Source organism: Phodopus roborovskii, unplaced genomic scaffold (genome assembly GCF_943737965.1).
Source record: "Phodopus roborovskii unplaced genomic scaffold, PHOROB, whole genome shotgun sequence".
In the NCBI taxonomy this organism is placed as follows: Eukaryota; Metazoa; Chordata; class Mammalia; order Rodentia; family Cricetidae; genus Phodopus; species Phodopus roborovskii.
The window spans coordinates 38,175,528-38,195,572 of record NW_026126418.1 but is presented as its reverse complement, the minus strand read 5'-3'; the positions used below and the strand labels follow the sequence as shown (position 1 = coordinate 38,195,572).

Sequence of the window (20,045 nt, the reverse complement as noted above, 5' to 3'; positions counted from 1 at the left end):
AGAAATGGCAGGAAAGCCATGACAGAGACCTACAGGAAATAAAGGTAGGTTTGGGCAAAGCGAGCAAGGAGACTATGAAGTAATTTATGTCTGAGCATTGTCACTGCAGGGCTTCATACTGATTAGGGAACGATGACATCAGAGAGAAAAAAATTACAGAGTAGAGCCTCTTTATAGGCAGGAGGCTGTGTGCAGTGCACAGGGAAAAGCAGGTGACAAATGGAATCAGAATTAGGAAGGATGAGGGTTAAGGAGAGGCGCTGGTGACTGGGAATGGAATTCTCTTCCAATTCCTTGTATTTTCTCAGTCTGGAAGTGGGAAGGTTTATTTAGGCGAGGGGAAGGTAGGTGGTAAGAAGTTTGAGGCGACAGAAGAAGTGTGCAAAGCAGTTGGGATGGTGAAGTCATTAAAGTAACAAAGGCACACTGCAAGGCAGCCCAGCTAGACTGTATTCACAATTTACAGAGACCAATAGGCAGTGAGGCATTCTCCTGGTGGCCACTTGAGTTACTTAGACCCAAGTGAGGGGTTAGCAGAGTCAAAATCAATCAACTACTCCTTCCTAAACAGCCAATAAGCTAAAGAAGCAAAACAAACCAAACCTAAAGAGACAGGGGTGACTACATTTGAACAAAAAGAGTCAGCATGCATTTACCTGGTTTGCGTTCTAAAAGCTGCTGCAAATGAAATACTGCTTGTTCATAGTCCTGTTTTCTGAACATGAGGTCAGCCATCAACTGTAAAGATAAGTTGGTTCTAAAAACAGTACCACACATTTTTATATGGCATATTCTTTACATTTTATATAAAATGTTTATGAAAAATAGGAGGGACAAAAATTTGCAAAATCTAACCAAGCATACAGACTGCTCTGCTCAAAATTTTGATTTTTAGCAAAAAAAAAATTCAAGTGTTGACATAAAAACAAATTTGAAGGGATGGAGAGATGGCTCAGTGTTTAAGAGTATGTACTGCTTTTGCAGAGGACCCAAGTTGCCAGCACCCACTACGGGCAGCTCACAATCACTTCTAACTCCAGCTCCAGGATTATCCAATGCCTCTGACCTCTGACGGGCTGAAACGCACACCCCCTATTACCCTTGCAATATAAATAAATATTATAAATATTTATCTACAAAACCAATTCAAAGGCTATTTAACATTCCATTGTGCTGCTGCAGAAACATGACACACTGCCCTAAAGTGACAATAAAAAAGATTAAAAAAAAGTTTAAGTCACATATGTTTCAAATGGAAAACATGCAAGACCTGCTGAGATTTCCCATGTGTTTTAAGGCAAGATAATAAGATAATTTACATTCTACTTAGTTGTAATGGTAAGCTTGAGTGAATTTTATACAATATCATCCATACGAGATATTTAAAAGCTGAAAAAAAAAAGAAAAAGCTTCAACCCAGGAGGAAAAGAAAAACCATATGCAACAAGGCAGTGACACATTGAGGTGTGGTCTTTTATTTTTCCCTTCTCTGACTTCAGAAGTTCTACAGTTCTACTGAAGTCTTACATTAGCCCAGAATGTCAGAGTGAGGGTTTAACAAATCTTGTGAGGGATGACCACAGAACTACCTATCCAATATGTCCCTTAGGCATAAAGAAAAGTTAACCAGCTCTAAAGGCAGAGCAAAATGTAATCTGGATGTGTCGTCAATCCTGTCACTGTATGGCTAGTGATCTTTGGTATTTGTTGGTAAATGTGCCCATGTTAGACAAACATTATTCTTTCATAAGAAAAAAAGAACAGCACCTCACCATTTAATAATGGTTCTATGGGTAAACTTTGGACATTCCTAATAGAAAATAAACCTCCAGTGCCTGAGCAGCAGAGAAGTTCAGACTGACCATGGTGGCTGGTTCATTATCCTGGTCCCTCTGGAGAAGCAGTGCACAGTGCCTCAGGGAGGCATCAAGGTCTTCTTGTGCCAAGTATAATTGTGCCAGTTCCAGCATTATCTAGGCAGCAAAGCAAGACAGTCAGAAATCGATTTCAAAATAAAATGAATGAAATGTCTGGAGACTAAACTTTACCTGTTGGAAAGTTATCACAATAAAATGGTCATGCTCAATGCAGAAGATAAACGATACGTATGTTCATCTCTACTGGCTCTTCAAAAAAAACATTGAAAAGCAAGTGATAATTCACTTGAATGGTGGAGAGGTAAAGGTATTGTTCATTTTAAAGCTGGACACTGTATTTCAGTACCAACTTCTCTGGAAGGACCAAGGCAAATTTTTTTAAACCTGCCTTCTTACTGTAAAGTGAAAAGGGTCCAACTGGTACATAGTCATAAGACAATGCTTCTGAGTCAGAACTGCTATTTCTGCTCTTTCGGCCACCACTGCAAAGGGTACCAAATAGTCTTACCAAAGACTATTCCAGCAGTGACCATACGGAGTCACTGTAGTCACTTTCACAGTCCCAGCACCAGGGAGCTATCAAACTACAGATGCTGAAATGGACAGTATTACTTAACTGAATCAAATTATCTACATCAAGATATCTGACTAAAAATCGCTTTAAAACTGATTTTTGAAACATAGATGAATATTTAAAATAAAGAAATTTCAGTGCGTGTGTGCGTGTACGTGTCCAGAGGGGCCTGAGTTCAATATCAGGTGTACTACCCTGTCTGTCACTTTCTGTTGCATGTTCTGAGATGGTCTTTCACTGAAGCTAGAGCTCAGCAATTCAGAGAGGCTGACTGTCCAGCAATCCCATGATCTTCCTGACTCTGACTTGATAGTGCTAGGATAAAGGTATGTGCTACTGTGTCTAGCTTTTTTACACAGCCTTATGGTGGAGCCTTATGCTTGTGTGGCAAGCACTTCACTGGTTGTGTCAACTCTGCAGTCCCCCCTATGTTAAGCGTTCATTACTGAGAACTAAACCCAAATTTGGCATATGCTAGGAAAGCAATCGACTGTGAAGCTCCACTCCCAGCTCTGTATGCATTCGGTAGGCTTTCTAGAAACAGAATTGAGTTTTTTTTAAAACCTGGTTTTTTTGTTTGTTTGTTTTATTTTATTTTTGCTCTTTTTTTTTTTGCTACCCATACTTTCAAATATTCTTTATTAATATGTTCTACATCTGAGCAAGTTAGATGGTACCTGGAATGAAAGGTACTTATAATTTTTGTAATAGTACTGACCTTACTATCTGTTTCACAATGAACCAGGGCTTCTCTATAAAACGTAATTGCTTTTTCATAGTCTCGCTGAGCAGCAGAGTGCTTTGCAATCTCTGCACAAATTTCAGCTGCAAAGTGCTTCTGGGAAGGAACTGCATCTGGCTGCTCCATCTGAACGCGCTTCAATATCCGAGCCTGCAGTTCTCGAGCCTAGAAAACAGTAAGCATTAAAAAATGACAGAGAATAAGGAAAAGGAAAGGAGTGATTTTCAACAGGTCATATAACAGTATAATTTCACAATAAGAATTATATGAGCATTGCATTGATGGTTTGTAAGCCTTATTGAGATCTCAAACATGCAGCAATTTGCAAATTAGCCAGCAGGCAGTATCTGTCCAACCAAGTACTGCAAATATTGAGTCTTTTTTTTTTCTTTTATGAACACAGAAAAAAAAAATCACCACAAAGGAAACAAGTGATGGAACAATTAGGAAGCTCACTAGATGCTATGAGTAAATAACTATAAATGCTAAATATTTACATTAATGAAGTTCAATAATAAAATTAAATATTGGTAGATTATAAGTAACAAGTACATTGCATGTTTGCAGCTTAATTAATCAAATATTTTTGTGGAAAAAAATAAGAGCAATATCAAAACCCAACCAGGCTGTTGAACTTAGCTTTTTCCCTCCTGTGAAGGTATCAAGGATTTATTTAGAAGGGATGGAAAGAAAACACAACTAGTTACCTATTATAAAGAAATATCTGTGTTGTAAAATATAAAAACTAACAAAAAATGATTGTTGTAATTTAAGAAAAGTGGCACTTGAGAGAAAGATGTCATGTGATAAGGTTCAAGCAGAGGACTTTTTTTTTTTTAATTATGGAAAGGGATTATAAAAAAAAGGGGGGGGAAGGGAAGAGGTGTGGCCGCCCTCTGGAGACAGTCGCAGCAGAAGAGAAAAGAGAGGACAAAAGGGAAGAGAAAGGGAAAAGGGGAGAGAGAGAGGGAGAAAAAAAGACTAGGATAGGAGGTGGGCAGGGCCCTTTTAAAAGGGAACATAGTGAATATGCACAAGTGGTGGTCTTAGTGGCTGCAGCTGAGGGCATATCTTGTCAGAACCCCAAGGACAGGCCAGGGCAGATGCCTGAATACTAACAAAGATAGCAACACAATGAAGAGCCCTTAAGGCAACCTAAATGTCTACTGATGGGTAATCAGTGTTCATAAACATGGACGTATGCTAAGCACAGGCACCCTAGAAATGTGGTGTCCTCACTGGCATAAGAATAGTACGCAGACTTAACTAGAGACAGGAGAGAAGCCCTAGTCCTACTTCACAGGACCTGTCAGACCTACATGACCCCAACTGGATGGCATTCCCCTACATATGGAATTGGGGTGGGGGGATAGGAGGGGAGGATGGTTAGGGTGCATGTGAGAGAGCAGAGAGGGTAAAAGGGAGGGAGGGAAAGAGAGAGGGAGGGACAGGGAACTGGGATCGACATGTAAAATAATAAATTAAATTAAAAAAAATGCTTTGACTCCAAAATTTAAGTTCAAGGACAAGTTACTGGGGAAAAGGATTTCTATTTTTGTTTCCACAGAAAATGAAAAGCTGTGGATTCTTTCCAGACTAATGTGGTTTGATCACGCCTGAAACAGAGTACCAGGTGATCCTACATTCAAAACATCTAGACAAAGCAGCCTTACAGACTACAGTCAGGAAGTAGTTTGGAAAGAACGACACCCAAATTCCCAAATATTGTCTATAAATATTTGTTTTCATTTAAATGGACTTGGTTATATAAAATAAATAAAAAAAGAATAGTAAGCAGATTGATAGATAGGAAAAATGTCTGTTTATTCATACTTCTGGTTTGTAGATCATTAATAAGTGGGAGAGAATGCCTATTCTTTAGTACTTAACAAGTAAGACCGAACCACTGATTTATTGACAATCATTCACTGTGACACATTAGTAAGTAGTGAGTGTCTGCTATATACCACACATTAGGCTGCACATAGGGCACTGTTTCAAAGACTCCTGTATAAATGTTGGTTGACAATTTATATTTGATGAATATGATTTACAACATTTCAAAATTTTCATTTTTTGAATCACCTGTTTAGAGGGTTACAACAGACTTTATGAAATCAAAGGAAGATAAAACATGAATGTGCATAATATACAGCAAAGATTCATTCTCTTCATATAATTTATATTTGATTACATAATTACATATTTATGCATTCATGTGTATATGTTTCTGTTGTTTTATATACATGTATATTATTTAATGTGCTGAAACATGTTCCATCTTTCTGGCTCTACCTGTTTTGCACACAGTAAGACAGAAAAAATGAAAAAGAAAATCAAACAGTAATTGCAACAGAAGCAACTTCCCAAGGATAGCTTTCTTTACTCATCAAGTTGCGAACTGGAATAATTTGAACCTTGGAGATAGCCTCAGTTTATACTTGTTTATCCACCTGATTATTAACATTGCCCTCTTTTTTTTTTTATTATTTTTTTAAAAAGAGATTACTCTCAGTAGCTGAGGCTGAGATGTCCACAACCACGTGCAGCATCAAGCAAGGGCTTCTTTCTCTGCCGTCCTATGACTGAAGGTGAGATGGGCACAAAGTAGGTGGTTGATATGAATGAAGCTTAAGGCTCTTCCTAGTCAACATGAATCCATAAACATTTTAAACACCCTCATAGGTAGAACTCCCAACTCTGTTTATTGAGGATTAAATTTCAAACACATACTTTCTGAGAGATGTAGTAAACCATTGCAACTTTTTAAACAAACATTAAGTTCTAAGACTTTGATGGTGGCCATGATTCCTAGGATCAGTGCTTTCAAAACTGAAGTGTTCTTTAACAAACAGCATTCTTACAGACTTCCTTCATGGACCTACATGCATAAAATCTGAACAAAATGTCAGAAAACACCTTTAAATATTGGCAAAACCACTTAGAAAGTGATTAATATCTGAGTTATCTTAATATACCATACTAACAGATAAAAGTAAAATGGTATTTAACCATCTTGATAGAATAATGACTTTCACTTTTTTATTAAAAATGGTTAGCAAGAAATTGGGAAAAAAATTGACTGAAAGCCATTTCACTACTTAGGAAAACAACCAAGGAAGTGTAAAACTTGTACTTTAAAAACCACAAAATATTAGGAAAAGTAAGTAGAGACATTAAGCACTGAGTTCAAACCTGAGTCATAACACTGCCCCATTTTGGGGCTGTAGAACAGGAGAAAGATGGGGAAGCATGCTTAACTGCTACACTAGCATGTTTTATGTGGGCCATCTTCAGGCACCCAGTCCTTATTTGTTTGGATACATCCTCTGTAACTAGCAGGTTAACAGGCAGTATTTTCAGGTGGACTCCTACCCTCTGCCCAGAATCACACACACTGTACCTGCTGTAATGCAGCAATCGCATCGCCAGGCCTTTCCATTTTAGAGTAAACTTTCGCTAGAAGGACTTGGGAACGCCCATCCTCCATGAGAGCTGACAATTCATTTACTAAGAAAGAAATGCAAAAGGGATAATGTCACCTCAAATAAATGTCTATATTTCTTTACACACTACACACACACACACACACACAACTGATCTTAAAAAAGATTTTGACAGTAAATATAATTTAAATTTTATGTAGTTAAAGTAGTATAGCAAAACCTTTTAAAATTAGGATAGTAATTGGCTGGAAGAAAATGTAGACAGCTGAATGGTAACCAGTACTTGGTTTTAGACACTTATTAGCAGATAATCTCATCACTCATATCAAGATTGCATTTTCATTTTTTTTAGTCTGTAAAATATCTGTTTGTTGAAACCATTACAATAGAATAGTCTCTACATACAGTTAAGGAAATAGCTTTTTAAATTCTCAATAAATTACCATCATTAAGGGTACAAATTGTAATGTCAATACGTCTGGTGTTTAGTCTAGGCTCATCTCTAGCTAGTTATCTCCTTCTCCCTTGTAGAATACAGGAAGAATACCTACATAGCATGCTTATGGTAAAACTTCAATAAGTCTGATAAATAATCCAAACAAAGTGGCATGTGGTGATCTAAGGAATGCTTTGTGACTTAAGGGGCATGGCAGCTACCTAAATGAGGACAAATTAAGTTTGTCCCAGCATTTATGGAGTGTACAATCCAGGCCACTTTCTGCTACAGGTTTCCACATACACTGAACCTGTAGGACAGAACACTATATATAGGAGTTGGTTCTCTGCTCTTATATGGATCCTGGAGTTAAATCTCAGGTCTCAGGCTTGGCAGCAAGCTGCCATCTTGCTGGTTCAAACACGGTTTAACATTTCAACCTGTAGTGTTTTGTTTTATAATTAACAAATTTGGGTAACAAAAACTCAGCGAGGAATGCATAAGTCTCCAAAATTTGTCATGGTTACTTTGTAGGTAAGAAAAACTGTGAAATGGGCATCAGTAACAAATAGACAGTGTGAAAGCCATGAAAGCTGTCTTTTCTCTGTCCTAATTAGAGGGACAGAGTGGCAGGGCTATAAAAGTAATATGGCTGGATTTATGCTAGAACGTTTCAGATCATTTCTGGATTCAGGGAGGCTGTAGCAGCAGCTGAGAATAGAAGCAGGCCAGAATGGTGGAAGTAGGGAGGATGCAATCAGGCAGGCCAGCTAGCTACCATCCTAATCCAGGAGAGAGGCAAATGGGGATAGAAAGTAGTGGAAAAGAGCCATGGGAAGACTGAAACTCAGATATAAGTCATCAGCATTTAACTGTAACAAGAAGGCAGAAGCCAAGATTTTGATTCTTACCAATTAAAATTAAAGTTGTAATGAATGATAGGAGGAGGATTCCATGCAGAACATATTGGGGAGGTACATTAGGAATTTAGGTATAGCCAGAATAAATTAAAGATGTATGCTAGAAGTTAGGTATTGTAGTTATGAGCTATTGAAACTTGTATACATGAAGGAAAGTGAATTGTAGAGTGCTGATTTTAAAAAATAGGGTCAATTTAAAGCTAATTAATATAGTAACACATGGAATGTGTATGAGGGTACCTGAGTATGCCTCAGGCTGTACTCAGCAAACATTCATTAAGCATTTACTACTTAAACATAACACAGCTAACCTCTATAAAATACATACTTATATTTTCTGCTATAACCTTAGGCTCCTTTGTATTTAATAGTAAGATCTGACCAACCAACACTGTTTGGCACAAGTAAGAAATCCCACAGTAAATGTATCCCTAATTGGGAGGATTTATGGGTCAGCTTTATTAAAACTAAACTAAGACCATTTAGGAGTATTAAAAAGCTTAGGGCAGACTCCTTTTACAGAGGGAACATACATGGTGTTAGCAAAAGAAAATCAATGGAATGATTCTATAGAGTCCTATATGTGGGATTAAATTGATTATCTATTTTTAATATGATACAGAGAAAATTTTTATGTGGCTTAAGTCCTTGATTCAAAAATAAAGACAAAAAGTCTCAAGACTTTTATAACATGATTGGGAAAGCTTTTTCAAAGAATAAAGTAATTTAAAAACCAAAGAAGAAAGGTACAATATATGGTAAGACACAATAAATAAACTTGATTAAAAACAAACCAACAAACAAACACTACACCAGCCCTAGCAAGACTATATATCAGAAAAATAGGCAAAGGAATAAGGACCAAGAGGACATATTAAAAAGAGACAGTGATCCACAAACAGAAAGACTAACCTCTGTCATCAATGAGGTACAAATAAAGAGCAGGGTTATGTTTCATTCTCACAATGAACACTACACAGAACTTGGGCATTTTTATCCTTAAGACAGTATAATCTTTTAGGCAAGGTGACTCATGAATTTAGTCAGCTGAGAAGGGAGGATTGGCATGAATTCTGGGCCAACAGAGAGATCATCCTTCCCACAAAACAAAGCAACAAAAAAGAATGAAACAATATTCAATTCTAGTATGTACATACAGATATAGAAACTGAAACCTTATCACACTTCTTATTTTTCTTCAATTGCTAACCAATAGGTGATATACAATATTCCGTGGTAAGAATACAAATGAGGATGTATGTTTTTGAAACAAAGGGCTATATTTGCAAATAAGGAAAAACAAAATATAAGATGAACACTCAACACTATAGGACTACAGACATAGTATAAATACAGCTATTCCTCAGTACCTGGAGGACTCGTTTAGAGCACTTCCAGGCAATACCTAAATCCATGGGTGTGCAATTCCTTTATATAAGTGATGCAGTATTTCCCCATAACATAAATGTTTCCTCTGATATCATTTAAATCATCTTTAGATTACTAATAACAACCAGCATAATGCAAATGTTATATAAATAGCTCGTCTACTGTGCTAGTTAGGAAAGAAAAAAAATGTCTCTCTATGCCCAGAACAGGAACACCTTTTCTTTGAAATAGTTATAATTCATGGTAGGCTGGGTCTGTGAATTCTAGAATGTAGTGTAACTGTCTGTGCATCAGAACAGGAGTGGGCCCACTTAGGAAAATATGAAGGTGGCTAATTGGAGTTTTCTCTGGTGAGTGGAAGAAAGCAAAGTTTTCACTTACTTCAGCAACCTTTAAACTCTGAGATGAATAAGCACTTATTTTACTAAAAATATAAAAGTCTTATAAAATAAACTTGCACACTTGTAAAAAGGCAATGTGAAAATACTGGAAAAAAATCTAAATGCAAATAGGTTTTTCCAGAAACTTATTCTCAGAAATATAGCACGTACTCAAGGAGATGGCTCAGTGGTAAAGATGGCTGTGATTGACAAACTGAGTTCAATCCCTGGGACATACTTCCCCAAGTTGTCCTCTGACCTCAACACCTACCCAATGACATAAGAGCACACCTGCAATACACATTATAAACTCAAAGAGTAAGTAAATGTAAAAAAATTTAAAAAGCAAGTGAACACCAAGGATTAAGATATAAGTATATTAGTTATAATGTGGTTTATGGTACCAATATGGGAAAACAAAATAAATGCTCAACAATAACAATAAAATTAAAAATATTACCAAGTTAGAAAATGTTAATGCTATTTGATCAAATGTTATGAATGTACTGATATCGACATATTCCTTCACATCGTATATAGAGAAAATAGCTGAAAAGGTAATACATTTTTTGAAAAGGAAGATCACAATGACTACATTTATATAAAAACACCAAAAAATGCATAGAAAACATAAATTTAATCACATTCTACCTATATGGAAAGTAATGAGAAGAGAGTAAGCAGAATTTATGGGAAAACAGCTGATGCACACATCAGCTGTACTTTTTATAATGTCTGCATTTTTGCATGCATATGTTTGTATATGTTTAACGTGTACGGTTTTTCCGCCTGCCGCCTCTGGTCTTGTCCTGCTGCCGTGCCAGCCCCAAATAATACACAGAGACTCTGTATTTGATACAATGCTGTTGGCCCTGTTACTTGTTTCTTATCGGCTAGCTCTGCCTTAATTATTAACCCATTTGTGCTGATCTATGTATTTCTCTTACCGGGGAGCTGGAGGCATACTGCTTTCTTCAGACTCTCCATCTTGACTCCTCCTCACTACTTCCTATTTCCTCCTTGTCTCCTAGTCCCTCCTTTCTTCCTTTCCTATTGGCCAACAGTGCTTTATTATTAACCAGTATGAGAAACATATACAGAATGACATCTCCCATCATATATGTACATGTGTGTCACAGAGAAGCTATAGTCAATGCCAGGCCCACTCTTCACACTCCCTTTGAGATAGGGTCTCACTGAACCTAAAGCAGGATAACTTGGTCACAGTGTCTGACCTGCACCAAACACAAATCCTGTCTCTACCTCCCTGTTTCTGAGATTATAAGCACAGGCTGCTGCACTTCTTAATGAGTTTTTGAAAACATCAGTGCTAGGATTCTAAACCCATGTCTTCAAGGAAACACTTAAGCATTGGAGCTATCTCTACAACCTCTGAAGATGCTTGAATTCTTAAAAAAAGATTTTACTATGGTCAAGATTATGAAAGTGTTGATGTGCTTAAATATCAGCAATTGTAATTTATACAAATTTATAACATTTGGGGAATTAAGTTCTTTTATAATACAACAAACTATTTATTACATGTAATATTACATTTAAAACACACCCATTTGGCAGATTTGAGTTCTGAAAGAAGAAAAATATATGTGAATTCATATTACCAACCACTAATGATATCAAGAGAATCAACATGTAATTATGTAGTACAAAAACTAACAGAATAGATTTATCAAGCAAACTTTTTTTCCAATCAGAATGACATTCATACCTGGTTCATGGGCTAGAGAATGCTGGAGAACTTTCTCTGCTTTCTCATACAACTTCAGTCGCAGTAAGAGCTCAGCCAAGTCATAGCAAAGGCAGTTCTGCTGTCCACTTTTCAGAGCAGCTTCATAGTAGGTGATTGCCTAGACAAAGTCCATTTTAGTTAGGCCTTTAAAAGCACAGAAGTTTCATATATCCTAGGCATAAGGCATATTGATAACTAGAATAATATATAAAGAATTTTATGTACACATCTGTGCTGCCAGAGAAGTAAGCTGCTTTTCTTAGAGAATCACAGATTACATAGCAATCAGCATTTTCTTACAGTAAAGAAGTAATGAACAATACTTGGCAAAATATGCATAGAGATTATTCTAGAGTTTAGCAAACCTTCCTAACGATTTGCTTTCCTACTTGGTGTACATATACTTAAAAATGGCCAGGAATAACACAAGAATATACCAGTCAAGGAAAAATACTTTATCCCTACTAAAAGTGAACAAACAACCTTCTTGAAGCATATAGTTTGACCAAACTGGCACAGCAGAAAGGAAAAGGATTATGCTACATTATGTAATAAAGGAGATATGATGAGTGACTTCATGACTATTATTTGTTTCCAAAGACTGAGAAGCAGCTTAAAGTCACACTAGGATCTAAACAATCTTTATGAAATACAATACTGAAGACAGCAGGTTACTGAGAAAATCTGACATGACACAAATACCAGTTGCACACACAATTGTGGGGCTTGAAATCATCAAAGATGCAGAAGGTGGCTGCTGCTGAAGACTTCTCTACAGTAGGTCTGGGTCAACTTGATATATTGACACAAGAAAGCAATTACCTTCGAGTAATTGTGAGTTTTGACAAGTGCTTTCCCAATTTTTCTTGCCAGTGTTCCATCTTTGGGGTTCTGATTTAATGCTTGTTCATAGGCCACTATGGCTTCTTCAGGCTAACATTGTCAGACACAAATGACAAACATTAAGAAACAGCTGAGGTGAATCCATTAAAAAGCAACATTTCCATAATTAATGCCCTCCAAACTTGGAATAGTTTGTTTTAATACAGTATATATTGAAGAACACAAAAGTAAATTCTAGACAGAAAGTAGACCAGATATTCATTACTGTAGTCATACCCACAATGACCATACTCTGACTATAGCAACTTTGCATTTCCTGGAAGTCATTATAACTATCAGTAGATCTCTCTCCACCTTTCTTTTGAGAGGAAACTACCAATATTCTTCTAGCAATATTTGTATTGTAGATAAGATCACTGAGTTAAGTCTTGATGTTAAAAACATTGTGAAGCTAACCCTTTATCATAATCACTAAAACTTAGATATTAAACATGATGAAAAAGCTAAATTCTTTTTAACAGAAATTCACACTAGTTATAAGGTTCTACAATACTTTTCTTTTTAAGATTTATTGTGTATACAGTATTCTGCCTGCATATGTGCCTGCATGCCAGAAGAGGGCACCAGATCTCATTACAGATGGGTGTAAATTGAACTCAGGACCTCTGGAAGAGCAGCCAGTGCTCTTAACCTCTGAGCCATCTCTCCAGCACCCAATTTTTTTCTTAATTTGAGTTCAGTAAAATTAGAAATTTTACCTCTTGAATGTTCATATATGCATCACCGAGGAGCAGAAAGGCCCGGGGACTGGGTATTCTTTCAGCAATTTCTCTGGAAATTAGACCAACTCTACTTAGTATATTGAATACTGGTGACAATTTACAAACCAGTATGATAAAATGTCTGCCTGTTTACCTCAAGTAGACAGTGGCCTTCAGAATATTGCCAGCAGTGTTACCTTGTTAAAAACCACATATTCTACACGCATACATTTTCTGCTACATCAAAATGCACTTTCCACATGCATGGAGGAAAGTAAAGGTAGACACTAACCATACAAACTCTCATTGTCCAGAGGATTCCTTAACAGGAGGAACACACTGTATTGCCCTTCTATACAACCTGAGCTCTTATCTTCAAGGTAAAATTTATTTGTAGAATTACCTCAAAAAAAATGTCAAGTCTTCTGTTTCAGTAATTGCAGCTTATTTATTTGTAACAATTAGATTCCTAAAATCTTCCTGCTTCACCCCCCGACCCTACCCCAAGTGTGACAATGATAGGTCTGCACCACTGTGCCTGCCTTGTTGCTCAGCTTTAAACATGTCTAATGCTTAAAACCTCTATGATAAAACTATTATCCCAACTTTACAGATGATGGTATGAGTGCATATCCATAGCTAAGGTGTCAGATTACCTGAAACCAAAACACACTTTTCATTATGATATCACAGCACATCCAAAGGAAACTAAACCTTCTGGGTTTTGCTTTTATTTGTTTTGTTTTTGGAGACAAGAGTCTTGCTATACAGCCTCACTGGCCTGAAACTCTTACACACGGCAGGCTGCTTCTCAAACTCACATCAATCCTTTTACCCCAGGCTGTTCAGTGCTACAAGCCATCATACTGGGCTCTCACAGAAGCATGATCTTGGCACTTGAGTCCCTCACCAACAGAATGTGATGGTTTCTCTGAATACTTAACACAAGTTTGGGCAAAATGTTTGATTGAATAGTTGGATATGCTGATGAGTGAGGACTACCAGTCTGCTCACTCAAGCACATACACAACATGTTTGTGCTTGTTGTGTTTGTGGAAAAAACCAGCAACATGTATGTATGTGTGTCTCAGTAACCCTTAGGGCCTTGGTGTGACAAAGTTATTAAAGCTACTGTTCACTCAAAAGGAAAAGATGACCCCATACCTTGGAGTTTGGAGTACATTAACATATAATTTTCCTCTTCTACAATAGATATGCCAAGTATTAAATATGCTTGTCCATTCCCTACATCGCTGTTTTATAATGTTGTTATTAGAGTATATCTAACTCTTGATTTTTCTTTCTACAAACAAAAGAGTCAGAGCTAAGAGGAACATATCATGGGGTGATTTAAGAAACTACTAGGGCATACACTGAAGCAACCATAATTCTGTTTTAGGGTAAACACCATAGTGAGAGTGATCATGGGCAGAAGAAAGATGACCACTTCCAAGAAAAGACCTGTAAAGAATCTGTGATATATATGAAAATGATAAAACATAAATGTCAGAGTTATTTCAGGAGGCAAATATGCCATGTAAGTTACTACTTACCTGTAACAGGTAATATATAACATTTTCTCTTTTCTATGCTTCAGGTAAATATCTGCCATTTTTTCCTTGGCCTCTATAAAATAAGGCTGTTCGGTTGTGACATTTCGAAGCATGCTTAATGCACGCTCTGTATCTCCCTGGGCCAGAGCCAGGTCTGCATTAGCAATTGTGACACGTAATTCTTCACATGTTCCCGAAAATTCATGGATGGCATCTTGTAAAACCTTTGCTGCCTCGTGCTACAAAGACAAAAATTAATCAAATTAGGCAACCAATTACCCCACAGAGGAGTCACATCTACCAAAACATGATGAATAATAGATGCCAGTATATTCATAGTATTTACAAAAACTGATAGATTTTTATGTAAAATATATAAGTGTAAAGAGACCAAAACCAGTTGAGGCTATAAATATTAGTTAAATTGCTGATTATTTAAAACCAGGATGACAACAGTTGCTATTCAGTCACTATTATTCTGGAACAGAATCAGAAATTACATGATTACAAGGCACACTGAAAAAGTCATCCAGAGGCAAATTACATTTAACTTCCTCGCATTTGAAGAATGCACACATTTTACTAAAAAGTAAGGGAAAAGTAAGTTGGGTCAAGGGTCTATATCTAGCTTTTTAATTTTCTATATGAATACCATATACATATATGTAGGAAATTATTCAAATAACATATTATATGTTAGAAATCACACAGAGGAGTAGGGAATTACATATACATACACACATAGAAGCTCCAATCTGAGTTAATTTACCTGTTCTCCATTTAAGCGGTGAACCTCCACCAACTCAAGAAAGATGGACAAACGATGGCTGGCATCAACCTCAGTTCTGTGCTTTGACTTTGAGGAGGATCTACTTCTCCTCATTCCTGGTAGGTTCATTGCCATGTGCAGAGTTTTAATTGCTTCTGCTATCTCTCCCATTTTCTTTTGTGACTGTGCTTTGATTAAATGATATAATGGGTAGTCTCTCACCTGAGAAAAAAATAGCAATGGAAAAACAGAATTTACAATCCACCAAACATGATCATATCCACAAAGTCTGTTTCTGACTTCTGATTTATTCACTTCTTAATCATAATTTTAAAGTAAATATTTATTAGAAAGGACTTTCAAATTAAAAAAAGAAAAACCTTCATATACTGAAATTAACGAGACCAAATTATGTACATTTCAATCAATTAGGGAAACTGCTACTTCAGCATCCTCCTGAATATCAAAAGGGTTAGAACAACCATTTTTACAGGCTAACAAAAACACCCTAAGATTTATATTTTCAATAAAGCATATCTTTATTTGTGGCTCCTCTAGTAGTGATGTGTGTCTTGGATTCCTAGGGGAGAAAATCTGCATTTCTATTCTTTACTTGTAATACTAAAAGTTTCTAGGTGCTTTCTTTAAACATCAGCCTTCCCTTTTCATACTACCCCTAAACATAGAGTAAAAAAAAATCTTCCATCTTTATTTCAGCTGTAAACAGTATACAGAGAGCATAGAAGAGACTAATGAATAAATAAAGAATAGCCAAAGGAGATGTACTGAGTGGAGTGGTGTGGAAGCCACTGAAGAAAAAAAAGAGCCTTAGTTCTTCAGCTGCTAGAGGCTGTGCACATGGGGAACTGGATTGAACACTCATATCTTACTCATAGTCCAGAGACTGATGCGTAGAGCATGGGCACTTCCACATAGAGACCTACTGCCCTAAGAAAAAGCATCAATAGCTCTGGACTCTTACTTATAACGTGAAATCTCTAGCTCATTTCATGGCTTTCCCACAGAATGGAGTGAATCACCAGTTTGAGGCTCCCTTCCACCAGTCTTAAATAGTGCTGGAAGCATCTAATGTTCAGCAAAAATAACTGAAACCTCCTGGATAGTAAGAAGTGTTTTTATAGCTTCAAACCCCATAATATTCATTCCCAAAATTAATGTGCCCTAGATAATGAGCCTAAAAAGTGATAATAGGAAAACAACTCTAAGAGGTTGCGGTAGTTCCCACCTGTACTCCTAGAGAGGCTGAGAGGCTGAGACAGGAGGATTGCTGTCAGTTTGTGGACACCAGTCTACAGAGTGAATTCCAGGTCAGCCTGACCTACAAAGAAAGATAATACCTCTAAAAATGTAGAAAAGGAAGGAAAAAGAAAGAAAAGTTCAAGAAAAAATGGGCAATAAAATTTACTAACTTAATCCATAAAGTATTTGTACAATTGCACAATTCTCCATGGTTTATAATTGCTGCATTTAATTCTCATTGTAGCAAGTACTATTCTTCAGGTTATATAAAAAAGAAAATTGAGGCTTAGAGGTAAGTACAAAGTCTAGAAGTTGATCCCTGATCATTCATTACCAAATTCATACAAATTTATTTTTGTTGATTTAGTGTGTGTGTGTGTGTTTACACATGTGCATGCTGTGACAGGCTTTCCATATTGTCCAGGCTGGCTTGGTGCTCCTGGCTTGGTTTCCATCCTCCTAAATAGCAAGGATTACTGGTACCTGCGGCCAAGGTAGTCTGATACTGTGGTGGTTCTATTGGGGCAATTCACATGGTTTTTCACCTATATAAAAAACTTCTGAACTTATTCTCCTGTTTCCTATAATTTCAAAGTTCTGTTTATTGGCAAAGTATTTTAGATTCACATGTAAAATAATTGAACGTGTATACATCCATTAAAATGTCAAAGAGCATGGTATATTTTAACCATTTAAATTTGAAATACTTACATTAAAATTATAGCTCAAACAAAGTTCCAGAGACTGAGAACACAGTTTGACTTTTTCCTGAGATAAATACACCTGTGCCATCAAGAGGTGGGCCTCTGCATAAGAGGGGCTGTGCTCCAGGCAATGTTGCAGGTTGTTGTATGCTGCTTCAATGTCACCTAATGAGGGAAAACAATGCCTGTGAAATCTCAGAGTTCAAAGGTAGAGCCTGAGGCAGGACCCAGATTACAAGCAGTTATGGTTTTGCTGCTTAACTCCTCTGTTCATGAAGCCATGCTCCATTCCCATTTATACAAGCTAGCATTCTTGTAGTCACTTGAAGAACAGACCTATATGTCAGGACAAGAATTGGTCACAACAAACCAGGGGGAATATAAATGATGACAGTTGGTCCTATTATTAATGGCAGAACTAAAAATCTACCTTAATTTTCCTTCTAGAATAGTTTTGTTTGTAACTGCATGAAAATGAGTTTTGAGCCTATTGTCATTCCCATGAGAATTGTCTCTCATGGGCTTGAGCATTCGAGCACTTGGTGGTCAGCTGGTGGCACTGTTTGGGAAAGTTTGGAAATGATGGCTTCGCTGGAGGAAATATATCACCGGGGGTGGGCCTGAGAGTCTTGATCTCACTCCACTTTTAGTTCACTTTCTGGGCTTCATGTTTACATTTGAAGATTGAGCTCTCAGCTTCGAGCTCCAGCCTCCACACCTGCACTTTCCCATGCTTCCCTGCCATACTGAAATCTGATCCTTCTGGAACAGTAAGGCCACATCTATAAATTGTCTTGTTCTTGATGTTTTATCATAGCAACAGTAAAGTGACCAGGACAAAGACATAGGTAGGCATGTGGTATCAATTACACTAACAAAGAGGACACATTCTAAAACTGGGCTACATGAATGTGTATAAAATATGAAAAAAGGCCAAGGATACATTCCTGGAATTCTAAAGCAGGAGACATACATTAAAGCGCCTTTAAACACCATCTGAAATATCAAATACTTTGGAAAACATCTGCTATTTATCTGGAAGTCTTAAAAGTCCACTTAATTTTAAAACCTTGGTTAAGATTAATGTGATGAGAATGGTAAAGTTAATCTTGGGCTGGAAGACGGAGAAGAAGGAGGCTCTTTATAGCATCATCAGCATTGACTCTAGGTTTTACAACTTCCTTGAGATGCAACCCATACAGACTCCTATGTGGCATTCCCAAGATACTGGCTGTAAGTAGATAACAAAGCCTACTTCCAACCCAGACTTTCAAGAACTCCCAATGCCCAAGATACTTTCTATAGTATCTATAGAAAAACTAGGGATAAATTCAATTTCCTAGTTCACAAGAACTCAGCCTACAGTACCTCCCAAAGTAGCCATTGTCCCCTCAGAGATCAAGAATTAAGGGATGAATTGTTGAGAGAGATAGCACAATGAGTTAGTAAACATAGTGTCAAAGTCTAGCAACTGACCTTCAGCAAAACCAGTAACTTTGGGTTTTTTATTATTGCAAGGCCTATTACCCAGGTCTAAGAAGGCAAAAGGAGTTGAGAATGCTAAGCTAAAATATGTGTGTCAGTCATGCCAGACTCAAAATGGAGAGGTTATATCATTCTGTAGCCCCTGGACACCAATATATTTTAACAATAGAGTTAAGTGGTTAAGTAAGGCCTTCATGTGTAGTGCTCATGATAGAAACTACTGCTTTCTCTAATGGGTCCTTATACATGGTTTAGCTCTTAACAGCTGCTACTGCAAGAGATTCTAAGGAAGCTTCATATATAAGTCTCTTCTCGATGAGTTTCCAATATGGCCTTGGTCCACTAAAGCATATACATCTATACTTTAATGATTCTATTTATTCCCCCAATACATTTTTAATATTTGGACAGCCTCTCTTATTTATTATTAGGTTTGCAAGTGAAAACTGTTTAAGAAGAAGAAAGATTAATGATAATTAATAGGGGTTATTTGTATGAATATGGGGATGAAATTATCTAAGATAGTGGATTTTGCACTTCTGTTTCAGATGAACACATATATTCACAGAGACAAAATGGTATGTTACCATTCTCCCTGGAGTGGAGTAAAGGACCCAGTTACTTCTGTTACCACCACACCATGGTCAGACTCCTCAGATACTTAAGTGCAAAGGTATATATCACCTGACAAATACTTCACTTTGGCCATCAAGAAGACAGCTTGTGGAAGACCTGGGACACTTCTTATAATTGTCTCCAGGACTGAGGAACATCGCCTGAGAATTGGAGAGAGAGGCTGCCCGGGACCTGCAGGCTAAACAAAGCAAATCAAAATTAAATATACATTTATTTTAGTGGAACTAGAAGAAACTCATATTTTTTTAATAAAATTTGTCTTACTCTTTTCACACTACTTTTGCTATGACATTGAAAAATACTAAATTATTTTCATAGTTCATCTATGAATAGACTGCACAAACAATGGGTTTGTGCAGTTAGAAATTAGAAATTGTTATATAATTAATGTTTTGATAACATACGAAAGCAATCATCAGTTCAGAATTTATCAAAGAAACATATGTTGAAAGAAAAGGCAACTGAGAGTTATTTCTTGTTTAAATACCCTACATTGCTTGATTGATGCTGCTTCCTTGAC

The 20,045-nt window shown here is 36.9% G+C and overlaps 1 protein-coding gene across 2 annotated transcripts in view; it reads right to left on the bottom strand.

The window, feature by feature from the left end:
• The window catches only part of Ttc21b (tetratricopeptide repeat domain 21B), a 71,966-nt gene that overhangs the window by 25,345 nt on the left and 26,576 nt on the right, over positions 1 to 20,045 (bottom strand). For both annotated transcript variants that reach the window (XM_051184554.1, XM_051184555.1), the window contains 11 exons: positions 19,574 to 19,703; positions 17,412 to 17,569; positions 15,441 to 15,662; positions 14,672 to 14,910; positions 13,116 to 13,188; positions 12,337 to 12,447; positions 11,494 to 11,632; positions 6,597 to 6,703; positions 3,170 to 3,358; positions 1,863 to 1,973; positions 657 to 738 (listed from right to left, as the gene is read on the bottom strand). In XM_051184554.1, coding sequence (XP_051040511.1) covers positions 657 to 738; positions 1,863 to 1,973; positions 3,170 to 3,358; positions 6,597 to 6,703; positions 11,494 to 11,632; positions 12,337 to 12,447; positions 13,116 to 13,188; positions 14,672 to 14,910; positions 15,441 to 15,662; positions 17,412 to 17,569; positions 19,574 to 19,703 — 1,561 coding nt within the window. The remainder of the gene's footprint in view (positions 1 to 656; positions 739 to 1,862; positions 1,974 to 3,169; positions 3,359 to 6,596; positions 6,704 to 11,493; positions 11,633 to 12,336; positions 12,448 to 13,115; positions 13,189 to 14,671; positions 14,911 to 15,440; positions 15,663 to 17,411; positions 17,570 to 19,573; positions 19,704 to 20,045) is intronic.